General features: G+C 48.8%; 1 protein-coding gene across 5 annotated transcripts in view; it reads right to left on the bottom strand.

The window, feature by feature from the left end:
• The window catches only part of prdm16 (PR domain containing 16), a 294901-nt gene that overhangs the window by 90583 nt on the left and 186387 nt on the right, over positions 1 to 17931 (bottom strand). For all 5 annotated transcript variants that reach the window (XM_035381354.1, XM_035381359.1, XM_035381356.1 and 2 more), the window contains one exon: positions 12934 to 12984. In XM_035381354.1, the coding sequence (XP_035237245.1) occupies positions 12934 to 12984 (51 nt within the window). The remainder of the gene's footprint in view (positions 1 to 12933; positions 12985 to 17931) is intronic.

Raw genomic sequence — 17931 nt, 5'->3', positions numbered from 1 at the left:
GTTGCCAGCGGTAATCAAAACTAAAAAATCTGCAAAAAAAAAAAAAAAAAAAAAAAAAAAAAAAACCTTCGGCTCAAGCAGAGAGCTTTCATTGGAAATATGTTACTTTATGAAATCTGGTGGCCAGCACGCAGGGGGAAAATGCGGCTTCTCAAGGCAAGTGAATGGCATCTCTTTAGTGATTAGCTCCGAAATAATGGGCACCCCTGCTATTAGGCTAAGTCCATTTTATTGCTAATTCATTTATGTCCTATTTCTGAAATACTTGATGCAAATCACCTGCTAAGAAGTCATGTTTGGCAAGCAGGTATACCCATTACGGCAAAATCTTAAATCAAATTTACAATAAGGAAACTGGGCTAAACCTGTTGTATTAGCAGATAACTTACTGCAGCATTATTATAATCTGGTTGGAAATTTACACTGAAATTATACTTTAGTGCTCAGAGTGATTTTTTAATTAATGCGCATTTTTAACAGGTAAAATCAAAGCAAGCAGAAAACCAAAATGCCCTTTGTGTGGTAAAAAACCTGGATATTCTTAGATCTCGCCAAATGAACTAAATTAAAACAGAAATGCACAGTGAATGAATAAACGACTGTACGGGAACACTGGTTATGTAAATGCAAATTGCTTAAAATAAGCAGTTATAAAACAGATTTTAAAATTTACATTCCAAAAATATTTGGATTTTTTTATGGCGTGTGATTGATAACTGTACTTTTGTACTGTATCGCACGTGATTCTGAAGAGCTCTGTTCCATTTCTGGGGAAATATCACACCTCACATAATACTGTCACTGAAGATGATAAAGCCAAACAGTATAACAGCAGTATAACAGCCTTCTGTAGCCAACAACCCATGTAAGACACACAGGCACACACTGTACACTGTACAGTAATCTGCAATAACACGCAAAGCAAATGAAAAAGAAATCACCTTTGATGCTTCAAGTTAAATGCATAAACAAATGAATACACTTCACATAAAAACAGATCAGTACCCAGAAAAATGCTAATTACCGTATAAAGAGAGAGAGAGAGAGAGAGAGAGAGAGATGTTATAAATATGAAAGATGCCGCACATTTTCAGGCGATGAAAGGATTTCACAGTCAAGGGTCGTCCCCATTGTGAGCACATAAAAGGGCCCGAAGAACAGAAGGACATGTTTTTTTTTTTAAAAACATTTTTATTTCTGTAAATGGTGCGGTGGCTGACAGGCTTCCTCATTGAGTAAAGGGATTACGGGGGACTGAATTAACACAATGAGGCGGGCGGGTGCGGTGCGGGCTTTCGCCCAGCCGTCCCGCGTCGGCGGGCCTCCCTCGGCCTATGTCTCTTAGACCTCTCCTCTCCTCTCCTCGCTCCCCCACTTCGGATAATCATTGTTTCTCCATCAGATAATTCCCATGTCTAACACTCCTCTCAATGAGCGCGCGCTAATTACCCCCGCCGCCCCGCTCGCTCTTCCTTGTAATCGCTTAATTAGGGGTGACAAGCTTACGGGCTTGTTTACTCAATTAGCTTTTCCTCTTTAATTATCTTAATTACTCGGATATTCGGGAGAAGGGAAACTGTCTCCGTCCTCCTCATTAGCATACTAAATGAAGGCTGTTAGCGGTCTTGGCGGCTCGGCGGCGGCGGCGGCGCCGCTCTACCTGAGCGCTCAGTGCAGCGCGGAGCGGGGCCTGCGGCGGAAGAGCTCTCCGGCGCGGGCGACCGTTTCTCACGTTCCGGCTAGCAGGGATGTGTCTGAGTGTTATAAATGAGGAGAAGCACAGGGCCGCTCCCTCAGTCTGGGCTCCCAATGCCACCCGGTGAGGAACGCAGAGTTAACTCACCCGGCTAGCCTGGATCTCATCTCTATCCGTGAAAGTGATCGAGTTCAGGGGGTCATCTTAACATGCTTATCACACTATTTTATTTTATTTTATTTTTTTAAAGGGCAAGGTCGATGATTATTTTGTGGCAGGTTTTAAAGAATTTCACACCCACAAGGACACAGAACCTAAGACACATACCCGGTGAGAGAAAGAGAGAGAGAGAAAAAGAAAGTAGAGAGAGAAAGAGGGGAGAGAGAGAGAGCATGCACTGCATTCTCCTCTCTGAGGCAAACGCTCATTTGGGCTACTTAGGGATTGTCCTGAGCTACCCGAGATTTTCCCCTTTGTAATTAATGATAAATCTTTAAGCCAGAGAGCATGATTGATGGACAGTAAATGGATGTTCCAAGCACCTATTGTTTCACGTCTGTGGATTAGACAGACTTATTTAACAGTCCATTTGATCAGGCGAGGTGGGTGTCTCTCTGCGGCCCAATCGTGCCAGGCGACACTGGGGGTTTCGCGCTGGGGTAATGCTCTGTAATGAAGATTAAAACCCTCAAAGCTCCAGTGTTCAGGAAAAAAAGGGGGGGGGGGGGGGAGGTGGGTTGCGGGGGGGGGGGGGGGGGGGGGGAAATCCTTGTTTTATTAACTTGTCTGCATCAGGCTGCAATTTGCAAAAGCTTAGAGGTACTTGGGCTTTACGCTGTACCCGGCTGTACACCCCCCACCCCCGTGTGCTTGTTTACTTATCCAATCAGTGCAGGCCAGAGTCTATTGTTTTCACCCATAGATTTTCTTCCAGCATTTCCAACATTTATTTATTTTTCCTTTTTTTTTTTTAAGAAAAGAAAAAGAAAATGTGGTTCTGAACGCAACAACACTCCACAGCACAGAGATGTAACATAACACCGTGAAAGTGCATTACGTTAAAATAAAACCGTGATTAAACCCAAAAAGCTCTTTGAAAAAAGGAAATGCAGATCGTGGAGATGAGATCTACACCCAGCACCTCACTGAAGAAGCCCGCCCCCGTATCAAGTATCACAGAATACGTAATTTTATGTCAAACACTGTACATTCTGTCTACAAGCGAGCTGTCTGAACAGACAGAGATCAGCACTTTTTCCCAAGCACCCTCAGAGATTATGTTTCCAGATAAACTCACCAATCGCTCAGCTGCCGCATTACTAGCTGTGTGGTGCTGTAATGTGCGCAGAGTATTGTGGGCAGTTCTGACATTTTAATTGTGGCAATTTGTTTTTTTTTTCTCCCCCCCCAGTTTGAAATCGGCGGTTGGGCGTCCTGAGTCATCCGCGGTGCCACCCACGCCGCAGCTGAAGGGAGCGCGATCATCTGATGCGCTCGCCCCATTTACACCCCTCAGGCCTCTCGGTACTACAGGAGCGCTAGCGCAGACCAGAGCAGAGGCACATCACTGACTGGGGGACAGCTTGTGAATAGCAGCTGTATTGCTTATGGGGCTAAGCACAGCCGTGGGCAGAGGAAGGGCCCTAGCAGGATGACGCCAGTTGTGTTTCAAACCCGTGATTTCTAGGCTCTACGGCCTTGAGGAACGGAGTTTGAGGTGTTGCACCTGTGCCGACTACGACACTCAGGGCTTCCGCCCGATGTTGATCTGACAAACGTAGCGCGGCGTTTGCATTGTTTGGGACGCTCTGTGAAGTGCGCGCACATCCGCTGTAGGAGCGGGGAGCTTTTCCTCAAGCTACTGTCCGCTCCAGAGCGGGCCAGGCGAAGGTGGGAGGGGCCGCCGCGGCAGTGCGAGAAGGCGTTTTATCTGCCGCCCGCCCGCCCGCTCGCTCGCTCCGCGCGGACCACTTCCTGTCTGCGAACGGGACCCGAGCCGAGCCGCGCCGCGGCGGTAAAGCTGGGAGCGACCCGGAGGATTAGCTCGGCCGCCGCGAAATCCGTCCCATGTGTGGCCCAGATGGAACCCCTCTTCCAACATCTGGACCTCGCCCCGGACGCTTCCCCGACGCCAGAGCGCTCCGAGCGCGCTCGAAGGGGGGAGTCGTCTTTCCTCCCCCGACGCGTGTAACTTTGGACAGCCCCCCCCCCCCCCCCCCCCCCCCCGCTGATGAAGTGGGTCCTCTCTAACAGACACCCCACACCCGTTAATGAATTACCGCCGAAAACTGACACCGCATTCACACAGCAATTACATTAGCCAGCCAACTGAAAATACTTTGCTTGGCAAGGGGGGGGGGGGGGGGGGGGGGGGGGGGGCTGGTTCTTTAGAAAACAGGCTAAAGGAATTGTGCAGTGTACGAGGACACAGCACATCCTTTCCATCTCCGAATTACAGAGACGCCCACAGCGGCTTTGTCCAGCCTGAACCCGAAAGCTGCCGGTTCAAGCGGGAACAAAACCGCCGTACCTGTGGTCCCGTTCCGACCGTCCGGCCACTCCGCCAGGGGAAACAAACTTTATTTTCGTCTGAATCGCGGAGTGCAGAACGAGGTCATTTGCCCGGTCTGGTAATCAGTCGCATTTCCTTCTCCCTGCAAAGAGCCATTCAGGGGAAGGCATGCCTTTGTAGTCTGCTGTCCCGCACTTGGGCTCTCTGCAGGAAGTGATTTATATTTGAACTTCATCAGTTCTGGGTAAACAATTGTACTGATAAAAAAAAAAAAAAGAAAAAAGAAAAACCTGCAGTGGGAACAACAGCGGGCTGGAATTCCACGGCGCTCGCTGGCTGCTGAGTCCGTGTCCTCTGGAGTCTAAGGTGCTGCCGCTGCAGTGCAAGTTCAGGTCAGCCCTCCCATGATTCAGCTGGCCGGCGGAACGGCGTGCACAATCGGCGAACAAAAAAAATAAAAAAAATGGCGGGGATTTGGGTCTGAATAGCCGATGACGGCCTGTGACAAACGGCTCAAAGGGATGAGAAATGGGCCCGGTTCACGCGCGTCCCTCCCGCCCCCCTCTCTCTCGCACCCTCTCCCGAACGCCAATCCCGCCAGATGCGTCCAGGTGAGCCGCCGCCGTAAGACCCCGCCGCAGGCCCCGCCCACGATGCGAAGGCGAGCGGCGGCACACGCCACTTCAAACGCGCCGAGGCTTCTTGAGAAAAAGCCGAAACAGCGCCTGATTATAACTGCACGGTTCGCCACGGCAGCAAAGCCCTTCAAACTGTATCTCAAGCCAAATAATTGAAAGTTTGGGCCGATGGTTTATTTTCTTAACCTTACGGCTTTTTTTTTTTTTCCTTCTTCCCCTCCTCTCCAACGATTGCCGCTCTAGAGTTTCAAGCATGGGGTCCCCTTTCCACTTGAGTTTTCCTGCAATCTTAAGTCTCGATCTAACCACGAAGAAGCGGGACTATGAGGCAGAAATAACCTCCAGGAATTCCAAACCTTCACTTGTTCAGCTTCTAACTGCACGAAAAAAAGAAAAAACAAATCGCAAGAGCTGACATGAAGAAAAAGGAAAAACTAAACAAAAAATATATATACCCCCCCAGAAACAAAAGGCGTGGTTCAGAGTACAACAGAGGTCACGAAAAGGTGGAAAAGCTTTTCAAGACAAACTGTTTGCCTACTTGCTCTACTGAGCAAACACTGCCAGGCTTGGTTGCCATTTTGATATCACACATCACATGGAATGTTTGCTAAGAATCAGTGTGTCACACAGAAAGCCGGGAGGTTGCACTCAAGAGCACAGTGGATAGAAACGAAAGGCACAGCGCAATAACCCATAAACAAACAAAGGGCTTAATTCCTTATGATGCACGTACGCTATCAGGCCACTGAAGGAAGCACGTCTGTACCTGACACTATTCACTGTGGGCCAGATGATGACTGTTCTAGGGCAAGCTCTTTTTCTTTTTTTTCAGTTCGCTGAATGAGAGGCTCCAGGGGCGTTCAGTGTCCGAGGGTCTCGGGTTTGAGGTCAAACCCTCCCACACCAGGCCCCTCTCAGTCAGCGCTTGCCCCAAAAGCCCGGGCCACCTCCCCTGAACCCCACTTTTTCTCCCCCCCCCCCTCCCCCTCTTGTTTTTCTAGTGTTTTGTCTGCTTAACATATTCAAGGTTTGGAGGGGACGTCGGGGAGGTGGGGCAGCGCCGGGCTTTTCTTTCACATGACCTTCGCATGGCTGGGCATGTCCTCCAGACGGGCCTCGTCTCCGCGCCGACAGGAGCCGGCTGGCAGCGCTCCTCTCCTGGGCATTTTGGCATTCCTCAGGATCGCAAGAGAGGCCTCTCTCTATCCCTCTCTCCCTCTCTCTTTTTCTCTCTGTCTATTTCTCTCTCCTCTCTCTCTTTTTCTCTCTGTCTCTCTCTCACTCTCTCTCTCCCTCTCTCTGTGTCTGTCTCTCCGTCTCTCTCTCCATTTCTTTCTATCTCTCTCTCCCTCTCTCTCTGTGTCTCTCCGTCTCTCTCTCCATTTCTCTCTCTCTCTGTCTCTCTCTCCCTCTCTATCGCTCCTTTTCTCACTCTCTCTCTCTCACAGAACCTACAGGCAGCTCAGAGGTCCATATGAAAACAAACCAGCAGAAAGCCGGAGCGCTATTTCTTTTTCCCTAGGAAGACAGGAACGCGCAGAGCAGTCACAGAGAACATGATATGTTACTAAAACAGGCTTCTCTCTCTCTCTCTCTCTCTCTCTTTGTGTATGATTTCCTTCATTTTCAATTCAATTGACATTTCTTAAAATATGCTCTGTCCTACCCGTGTGCCCCCCCTCCCCTCCACACACACACCCCCAGATGTTCTCAGATGGGGAAATAATTAGCAGACACGGCGAGTCGCGAAACGTTATTCAAACACGCGGTGAAAGAGTGTCTCCCGCGGCAACACGCGCGTTGTCTCGGGTGACGGGGAGCAGAAGGAGGAGAAATACTCCCCCTTGTGCTGCGAAGCCACAAACGCAGTGCGCACTGTGTACAGAGCGCACAGAGAGAGAGAGAGCGCGCTGCAGGCCTTTCAGAAGCGGTGTGACAACGCTCTGAAATTGACTACGCACTCCGGGGGGGGGCGCGTAGCCCGGCCCGGCCCGGCCCAGCTCAGCCCGGCCCGGCCCGCCGCTCCCTCTCACCCCCTGCCCGCTAACTTCTTCGAGGAATACTTGGTTTCCATGGCAACGTAAGCAGACCCACATGTTATTATCCCAGACGACTGACCGGCCCGCTCTCCCTCATTCAGGGGTCTGAATTAATGGACTCCCACTCTCTTTATTGGTGCCGAGGGGACAAAGGGGGGAGAGACACATCGTAAAGAAGACGCTCTCACACGACAGACCCCGCCACTGTCCGCGGCTCTGTTTGAAATGCAGAGAAGGCTCGGAGAATAAATTTTAAAAAAATGTCCATTCAGAGAAGAGATTATAAAAAAAATAAAAAGAAGAGGCTGACGCAGTAAATGAAAGCTACACGGCGCTCTTTCACCAACCCCTGCTTCCCTCTCACCCCCCTCCCCCCCTCCCCCCCCGGTCCCTCCATCTCTCTCTCTCCCACTCGCATTCCAGATGCAGGGAGCTGGTGGCATCGCCATGAACGGGCCTCTGTCCTCCCGTGATGAGCACAGCTCAATCACCGATGCCACACAGACACAGACAGCCCCACTTCTGTACTGTACATCCCCTTATCTCAGAGAGGGAGAGAGAGACGCACACACACACACACACACACACACACACACACACACACACACACACACACACACACACACTCAGCCATCCTCACAGAGCTCTGCCCTCTGGCTGTGGGGCCACACTGTAGGGCCCCTGTCCGTCAGGGTCACGGCCAGCCGTGGGGATAAGGGCACCATTCTGTCCCGGGCCGGGCCGGGGGGGCCCGGTTCCCACAGATCACGCAGAAAGAAACATTTGTTTTCCGTCTTCCTCAGCCGTGACACGAGGAAAGGACCCTCCACGGACCGATGTGCGGGGCCCCAACCCACGGTCCGAGCTCGGCCCCTCCAGCGCTCGAAAAACTACAAAGCGGCCCCGGCTCCGTCCCCGCGCGCGTTCGTGCAGCGCGACGTCTGCGCGCGTTCACGCGGGTGACAGCTCTGCCCCCGCGTTATTATCGCTGCGATGAAGTCATTTCGACGTGCCAGACGTGGCCATAGCGGGCCGATATTTAATATGAGAGAACATCAACATTCTGAAAAAAAAGTGTCACTCACGACCATTAAAACGTAACTGGAGCGGGAGAGGAGAGAAATTATACCATTATGAAGTCAGCTTACACTAGACTAAAAAACCACTAATATTATTCTTGCACACCCCTCCCCTTCTTGGTGACAGAGTAACCTAAATTATTAAAATTGTTGGATGTTTTCACACTGTCTGTGGAGGTGGTGCGTGGGAAGGCCTTCCAGAATAATTGAAGAGGCATGTTCTTCTTCGGGTAAAATACATCTGCTGAACTACAGGCCATGTTTCAGTCAAAGCACGGCACTCTTCATTGTGAGAAACAAATGTTAAAATTTGTTCATTTAAAAAATACATATATTTAAATGTTTTTAAACCCCCTCCCCCCCCTTTTTAAACTATTTTATTAATAGTGGTTCTACAATTAATTAAGCTTTTTGTGTACATATATTCGTGGAAATATGAAACAATTTGTCACTCAAATTGAAGGACACAGAGCAGTGAAATAGGCAATTTCTACATAAATGTAAAATGAAAGCATTTAGGTTACAACAGTCATCAAATGTGTTTTATAGGTCCAGGTACAATCACTGATTGACATCAACAGTATCAAGAAATTTTCTTTCATAATGTGCTTTACATTATGTTTTAGCAGTTTAACATAGAAAAATAAACTAAAATAAGTTTAGTGAACTACTTATAGTTTAGTAAACCAATTGTTGGAACTTAACTTGCATAAATGGTTTACTTCACAGACCAGAAAGACAAATTCCAGACAAAATTTTTTTAGCATGTTTGTTTTTTGTCAAACACCAGAGAAAACATCTTTAAGCACAACTGCTGATAAGCTTGACTTTGATGAGAGAGAAGGAACGAAAGAAAAATAAAGGAGAGAGAAGAGAACGAGTGAGAGAGAAATGGAGAGAGAGAGTGAGAGAGCAAGAGAGAGAGTGTATGGAAGAGAGAGCGAGAGAGAGAGAGAGAGTGTGTGTGTGGAAGAGAGAGTGAGAGAGAAAAAGAGTGAGAGAGAGAGAGAGAGAGAGAGAGAGAGAGAGAGAGAGAGAGAGAGAGAGAGAGAGAGTGAGAGTGAGAGAGAGAGATGGAGAGACAGAGAGAGAGAGAGAGAGAGAGAGAGAGAGAGAGAGAGAGAGAGAGAGAGAGAGAGAGAGAGAGAGAGATGGAGAGACAGAGAGAGAGAGAGAGAGAGAGCCCTCTCCCCTCCTCACGGTGAGTCCGGTCCGGGCCGGGCGGGGGTCTGGCACTCTCACAGGCCCGCGCTAGCCCTGGGGCTATGTGGCCTTGCGCATAATTGCCCCACTACAGATAGTTAACAGCCCTCCCTGTCCTTCCTGACTGTTTATTCTACTCTGATTTCCAGCTCCGCTGGGCCATCATTCATCAGTCCACACGGCCCCTTGGGAGGAGACCGGGAGGCCCCGCTCACATCCCCGCCCCCCCCCCCCCGTAACCAGAGGGCATTTCTGATGGCCCCGCATTATGGAAAATGAGCGCGGCGCGGCGCGGCGGGGGTGGCAGTGATTATAATATCCAGATAATCATTTCAAACAAATTATCATAATTATCAATCAATCATCACATTTAAACAACATGCCCTGGAGGACCGAATTGCTTTTGTGACCTGTAATGCTTTCTGTCTTATAATAACCTTCATAAATTTTAAGGCCTTAAGATATTCCCGCGGCCGGCGCTAGAACCAGCATCCGAGCCTCCCGGTGCCACAAACCCCGGCATAAAAAAAATAATAAAAGCGTCTCCGCACGGCGTTCACACGTCTTACGCTCGTCTTCGTTCCCGAACGAACGGCAAACGAAAAAAAAGGCCGATTCCCCCTTTCGCTGGAATGTTCCGCCATTGTGAGCGGGCCATTAATAACCCGGGTAACCAAACACACGGCAACGTGTCCTCTGTGAATCTGTCAAAGGGCTCATTCGTCTCTCCCGTACTTTAAAAGCATTTAAGGTGTGACCTGGCGAAGGAAAAAAGACTTTCAGATAACTGTGTATACAGACACAGCTGAGCCGCCGTTAAAAAGAACATCGCAGGTACGCTGGAAGTTCAGCCATTGGAAAAATGAATGCGCGCGTTTATTTGCAGGGATGATAAAAGAAAGGCAAATAAGTCAGAGGAATTAAGGTCTCCGGGAGAGGCAGACAGGTCGGGACCAGGGAGGGACGGAGCGATCGGATCGGGCGCTAAAGATGCTAGCAGATAAAGCTGAGGTGTAATTGCAAAAGCATTGATCTGCTCTCAGGAATCCACCAGACAGTGCTTTATCAGCCCCCTCCCATCGCAGGATCCAAAGGCGCACATTTCTGTCTGCACAGAAGCGTTTTTGGACAAGGCCTCTTCCGGGGGGGATTATCCCAAGCACCTCAGTTGTGGGATAAAGTAGGACCCAGCTGAATGGAGGGGAGATAAGTATGATGGTGTGGGGGGAAAGGGGGGGGGTGGCTGGATAAGACAGACACATGTTCCTGTTCACCGTGGCGACAGCAGATCCAATCTCTGGCAGCGGTGATGGTTAATGTTATCTCTATCTCCGCTGGCGGTAGTGTTTTTGTTGTGAAAGGATAACAGCGATCTCCCTTGAAAGTCAGAGAATAAATACATGTCCCTTTCCCTCCTCATCCCCCCCAACACACACACACACACGCACACAGAACATCTATCCTCCTGGATTTCGATAAGAAGGCTATTGAGCTACAATAATATCTTCCCTCCGTTTTTTTTTTTTTGGGCCAGCCTTTTAACGCGGAGCTTTATTTTCCCCCAAAGCCTCTTCGGTGGAGTCTTTTCATCACGGGCGCCTCGGTCGCCTCTCTCTCCGGGGGGGGTCAGGGAGAGCGATAGAGAGATAATGTTATAGATTATCTTCCACAGATGTTTCTGTCTCCAGTAGCCCGGGGGGCCGTTCCGCTCTGAGTAAACAGGACCTAAACGGAGACTCTCTCTCGCGCACGGCAAGCGCTCCCCTGGCACCGCGTCGCCGTGGCAGCGCGACGGCGGACCGGGAGGCGGGCGATGGCGCTGTCCCGGGGGCCGCTCCGCCGCCGCGCCCGCTCCGCCCTGACGGAACGCACCTGACCTCCAGGGGTCGACGGGTCAGGGTTCGGAGGTCAGGCCGAGGGGCCGCGGGGCGACGGCGGAGCGAAGCAGAGAGCCGGAAGCAAAGTTCCTGTTTCTGATGTTTCTGATGTTGGACAGTCTCGCAGTTTCCCTTGACCAGGGCACGGTTGAAAAAAAACCCAAAAAAAAAAACAGACTGATTAAAGGGCTACAGAGTAGGTCATTCCCCCAGAATGAATAATTTAAGTCATAATAGCTCATGAATAATTTCATGACCAATAAGCTGGCAGCGGTGAGTCGCAGACAGGGGGGCCTGGAACAGCGGTCTGAACACCAGAGAAAGCAGCTGCATTAACACCGACTCTGCATGGGTCACCTGCTCATAAACCTGCAGCAAGCCAGTGCTGAGACCTGGTGCTGCGATCCAGACTGATCGAGCATTGGGGAATGGACCAGAGGGTCCGACAGGCACCTGGTAGCAAAAGCAATCGTGGTGGAGCCAAAGCGACAGTTGAGAGGCGGGGAACCGGTCACAGCACATTTCTGATTTCGTTGGGAGACTGGAGGTGGGGGTGGGGGGTAGGGGGTGGAGGGGGAGGAAACAGAAAACCGGATAGAACAGTGGACTGGAACATTCCCCGACTGAGATGCAAATCTGCTGTTCTTTTGCAAATCAAAATAAAAAAAATTCAAAAAAATTGCCGTTGGAGTCTGGGGGGGCTGTGGGGGGGGGCGCGTTACGAGGCTTCGGGGGCGGCACCTTCGCCGGCAGCGCCGAGAGGGGCCGCTGATCCGATTCGGTCCCGGCGAGCGATTGGGACACAAAGGCGTCCCGTGACAGATGTGCCCGTGACGGACGCGCCCCCTTTGTGGCGGGGCTGTCTGCGGCCACAATAGGAAAATTAAGCAGGGAACAAAACAAACTTCCTCCAAAGAGCGGCCGCCGCGGCCGCATGCATATTCATCGGCGCGTACGCCTTTTTTCGGGCTGGCGCTTCTCTCTGACGGGCTTGGCTCCGCCCCCTGCTCGTCACCGGCTCACAGAACAGGTGCCTCCCCGTCCCTCTTCCATGGACCGTTAAGTTTATACTTGAACTCTTTACCTTGCTGACTTGACCTCTTAACACCGGCCGTAAAAACCGAACTGCCCGCCCCTCAATAAATTTATCACCTCGTAAACTTACCAGTGGAGCTTCTACGGGACGCCTCTAAGCGCGGGGCCTGGAAGACGTTACCCTTATCAGCACCGTCCCTCTTAGACGTCCGTTAGGACCGACTTTGGTGTGAACCAAAATAACTTTGAGACCAAAAAGCTCTTTAGAGTCCGGATGGTAATTGCCTCTAAACAGTGCAATGATGTTCAGTGCAATACTTTTTTTTAGTTTTGCATGGTCTGCCATCACATAAGTATATCAAAGTAAGATGCTTCCCTCTCCATATAAACCGAGAGCTGCACTGCAATGAGGGATTCAGGAGTTCATAATCCTTTGGATTTGTATTTTGTAAACATAATGTACAGTTATAAGCTACAATTCCATGAACATCTTTTGACAAGGACAGGATAGAAGGATAAAGGAATTTTCAAGGAACAAATGAGGTTGGGGTGCTTTGTAAGTAGTGTGCTGCAGTGAAAATACATATTAACATGGTTCTTCACTTTGATTTCCTGGTATGCCTACAGAATAGTCCTCAATGCAGTCATGGGAAGTGTAGATACATTTGTGTGATAAGACAGGAAACCTTGTCGGTTGAGAGGTGCTGGATCGTGATAGCACCTCCCCTTCAGTCTTTGATGTCCTATTGTGATGATACTCAGTTATGTGTTTCTCTATCAGTGTTGAAGGCTCTCGAAAACTGGAACTGGGAAATGAGTTGAAAGACACATAAAACAGAGACACCTCTCACCTTTTTGATGCTGTTGTCCTGGGTGGATACTTCATGGTCATTTAGCATTTGCTGGAAAACAAAACAGACAATGCTTAGTTGATTGTTATGTAATTTTTTTTTAATGTACATTTTTTAAATGTAATTTTTATTTATTTAATTTTGCACCACCAACCCCACCTGAATTTGTAATGTCTAAATTGCAAACTTTGTACAAGCGTTCTCATAAATGGCCCTTGCTGCCGGCTAGAGAGAGTGAAGATAACCAGAGGTTATCCTCCGGAACACGTGCAGGCCACCCAGCTGCTTCCTTTCACGCCGCAGCCGCAAGCTGCACAGGCGGGTGGAGGACACCCAATCATACGTGCACACGGTGTGTGCCACCGTCACACTGGACGGCCAGTAGGAGTTGCTCAAGCAATAGACATTGCTATCCCCACAAACTATGTCCCTCCCACATCCCTGGGGCACATAAAATGTTAATCTTTTTTATAATCAAATTCCAGAGGAATCAACTAAAAAAAATATGGAATAAAACTTAAAACTTTTATAAAGCTCAGTTCTTTACCAATGACCAAATGCCTCAAATATGGTCAGAGGAAATAAAATAAGTAAATAAACAAACAAAAATAAGAAATTTCAGACCACGTCTGTATATGAAAGAAGATTTTTCCCAGTTTGACCCAAAGCACTCCTTCTTTGTGCACCCAAAACAAACTCCTCTGAGGTCTGACTTTAATTCAATTTTCAGCGCGGCAGGAAATTCGCCTAAGACACTCGATTCAAAGCCCTCAGAGGAGACGTGGAGTCAAGCCTTTAGCAATATTTATCCTCTAAAGACGCAGAATACGCCCACTGTCCGTCCTGCCCAGGGAGGTACCGGTGCCAATGAAACGGACGCCTGTTCTGAGGGGTGATAATGGCACCCCAGACCACGGGCCACTAAGAGGAACCCATTCACCGAGCCCGATGTTAGGGAGGGATCTGGGTGTATTCTGAATTTATCAGGGATTATCAGCTCATATTATGGCCTTCGCACACTCCTCCCTCCTCCCTCACTTCCTCACGTCTTATGAACAGCCTCTGTGTTCATATCTGGCGATATTTTAGAAATTTAATTTGACATGCTATGTTTTCATTCCTTTGGAAAGAGCTCTTCGATGTTGAAACTGTATATCTTCATGGGTGTAATTTACTCCTCATATACACTTTTTTCCAGGGCAGAACCGAGCCAAAATGTTTCAGTTTCCATGTCTGATAGAAAGAGAAGCTGAAATCTCACATACATGCATATACACACAAATATATATAGCCTGCATGTTGCAGTTGATACTGAAGGGTAGTATAGGGTCACATATTATCCAGACCATCCAGGTGCATTCTGGGAGATTTCTTATTACCACTTTTCAGCATGGCAGGTGTTCATTACACCGTTTATAATGAACTGTTCAAATGAGAAGGAATGCACACATGCATGCACGCACACAAGCACACACATGCATGTTTGCCGACTTTATCTATTTACATATTATAAAAAATAATGATATACCAGCTTGACCAGACCCATTAGTAAATACATTTCCCCCCAAAATGTGCAGGATCCAGGCTCTCTGTAAAGTCTCTTGATAGCATATCAGAACAGTAAAGACCCTGATCAGACCTCTCACCTCAAGGTCTGTGGATGCTGTTCTGGAACGTTCTAGGTGGGCGTGGCAGAGTTTTCATGCGATATGTTGAACTTATGAGAAACAGACAGTACATGCCCTGGAGGTGATTAGAATTTAAAAAAATATTATTATGACCTTTCTTGCATGATTCCACAAACATCTAAATGTGCCCATTCAGGCCATCGTGTCCTTGGCCCCAGTGTCAGTTTTCCACACTCTAGGATCTCACAGCTATGCGAACATTAGGAAACCATGGTGCCCTGAACTGGGCTGTCGATGTGTTCAAGCCAACCAAGTGGAAGCAATTACATCACAAATACTTACGCAAGTACACTTAGGCCCGCGCTACTTACATCTAATTTAATCCGCAGTTCTGTCAAAGCCGTATGAATCCAAAAACAACGTCTGAACGGCGACACGCTTTCAGAGTACGCGAACAAAGCCGGCTACATTTCTCCCTCCCCCCTTTATCCTTTTTTTAAAAAAAGATTTCTGTTGCTGCAGCATATGCAAGTCATAAACCGTCCGCATGCAGCATGTTTATAAATGTCTATTGTGCAATTATGCCACAGAGAGGCACGTCGTACAGCCAGGGCCCAGTATGTCCTGACCGCAGGGTTGAAATTCCGGGAACACGTAAAAGCGAGGAGCGCGGAACGTCGCAGAGCCTGCGCAGTAACCATCTATCCCCTTCCTGTCCAGGAAGCGGGCGCCTTCTCACACTCCTCAAATCGGCACGAGTCGGTCACAGCTCCACGCCCCGGTCTGTTTTACAAGAACGCGGCGAGCGAGAGTAAAGTCGAGCTGGGCTGGCTGAGCTGCCGCCGCCGACTCCGTCTCAGACACAGAAGCGCGCGAGAAGGCGAAGGCGTTGCGAAGCAGCCGCCACGGTCCCTTTCCAGTCGCGCGAGCTAGCGCACGCGCGCGGGGCCTCTTCTATGACTAACGATGAGGTGGGGAGAAAGCCGGGCGCATTCCGGGACGTCCTGTTGGCGTTGTCGGGCCGACGGCGGCCCACAGCGGTGCGTGACACGGGGATGACAGGGAAAATGAGATTTCTGGTAATGCGTGGGGGCCCCCGGTCCGCCCTCGGTCTGGGGAGCGCACCGGGGCTAAGCGCTCCGCAGCTGTAACAGTTTACACGCCAGTGCTTTCCCTCTGGACAGGAAAACGCTACCAGGCCTCACAGATAGAAGATGACGGTCTCCGCGACGTGCTTAACATAAATACGGGCGGATCAAATTGTCTGAGTGTAACTCGAAACTGTATCGGACGTGCGGACAAAAGCAAATATGTTGGAAATGGCTTACTGGTGTTTTACCGTTTTGTTTTTTTTTTCCTTTCCCCCCACAGACAGCCATTATCCATTATCCTACCTCTGCAGATGTTTTAAATGTAGCAACTGACAAAGTCCCTTACATGACGGCTGCGTTTACCTTTCTTGAACACAGAAACACGCATCGTTTACGGCGGCTGCGAGGGCTAGGGGCGAGCTCACTTGGACTCTGGACCCAAGGGTGTGAGTCGGCATCCCTCGTTCCAAATAACAGTCGTAGCCTTGAACAAAGCTCTTTATCTGCACTGCTCCACCAGCATCCTGCCGCACAAAAGGCTGACAGAACGCCTTAAGATGTAGAACAGTGAGTCGTTCTTGATAAAGGCGTCGGCCAAGAAAACAAACGATTCAATAATTAGAGATGGAAATGATTGACCATTAGCCCGCGTATGATTTATTACATGTCTTGTAGGCATTTTAACCATCTATTTATTTGATAAGCTCTCAGGAAATGGGAGACAGCAGACTCAGAGAAGCAGTTTGAACAGCTGCACACATCTATGATACACATGCTTGAACATCCCCACCCTGCCCATCCCCTCCCCAAGGGAAAAAATAAATACTTGTGGGCATCTTACTTATGCAAGCTTGTCCGTATGCGTTATTTAAACATGAAATGCTGAAAAAACGGTACAATTATTTTGTCAATTGTGATTGTCGAGATGTGTCGGTACAGAAGCACCGTTGAAGAGGCAGAAAAAAGAAAAGAAAAATAAACTACAGAAATAAATGCCTTCTGATGAACATTCAGCCACCTGCAGAATGATTCAGTGAGGCTGTCTCGAGCTCGTTAAGCCCCTCTCTGTGCGCGCGCGTGTGTGTTTTTGGAAGCATAAAGATCCTCGTTATTAACGTTGCAGAGAAGCTTTGCCTAGGGCCTCCGTCATGAACTCCCCCCCCCGCCCTCCCCACCCCACCCCACCCCACCCCGTTTCAAGCTATTCGTATCGACGTGCCATGATGGCTGGCCCAGACAAAAGAAAACAACTCAAGTCAGGTCACACTGCAAATGGACTGGGCTTGTTTTCGCAGATCAGTCACTGTGCTGGTGCTACAGGAACAAAATTCCCCTGTAATTCAAAGAAGTTAAAACTCCCCCCCCCCCCCCCCCCGATCTTTTCTGCTTACAAACACATGTGGCAATTTTCTCTTTTTTAATAAAAAAAAAGAGAAGAAAAACTTCAAGCAAGTCTGCTGCAGTCTAATCGGGGTTATCTAATTGCAATTACAATGTAATTATATCTGACTCTGAGCAATGAAACTGTTCGTATCTTAGCTGGATGAAAAGGGGTACAAAGCAAACCCATGAATTTGCAGGGTTTGCTGTAGGAAAACTATGAAGCACGGTGCCAAAAACAATTCTCCTCAAGTCTGGATAATATGAGGCAATATAGCAACAGAGCCAATAGATGGTTATGGATGTCAAAAGCCGCAAGTTTCCAAAAAGAAACACCAGCAAGCAAACCTCAAGCCCTTTTGAACCGACTGAGTGACATCCCATTGGCTGCAAGAACCACACCAAGAAACCCACAAATTGAAAGTTTTGCTATGCAGTTATTGAGAAATCTCTGTTGTTTGGAGCCATTACAATATTTAATTATGTAAATACAAAAAAAGAGAGAGAGAGAGAGAGAGAAAAATCCAATATTGATCTTTTGACAAGAGATTTGAAGAGGAAGCCGTCTTTCAGTGCACGGGTGGGATGAAAATAGATTGCTATCATCTGCTGGAATCAGAGCAGGACCAGGGCCAGAGAATGGAGACAGAGAGAGAGAGAGAGAGTTGTCCACTTCTGTCTGTTTCTCATTTAAATACACCCTGAAATCGAGCTCTCGGTCATGTCAAACATGATCATAGCCAAGGCATCGTGTGCTGAGATTAATCGACTTCAGTGTTTTTAACACCACCCTGAGTCAGGGGTGATCTTCAGCGCAAGCCAATCACAGCCGTGGGGCTGAAGCACTGGGCATGCTCAGTCTCTCTGAACCAGATCTATGATGTCATTCCCGGCAATCA

This window comes from Anguilla anguilla, chromosome 11 (genome assembly GCF_013347855.1).
Source record: "Anguilla anguilla isolate fAngAng1 chromosome 11, fAngAng1.pri, whole genome shotgun sequence".
Classification (NCBI taxonomy): Eukaryota; Metazoa; Chordata; class Actinopteri; order Anguilliformes; family Anguillidae; genus Anguilla; species Anguilla anguilla.
This window is presented reverse-complemented; position numbering and strand designations above follow the sequence as displayed.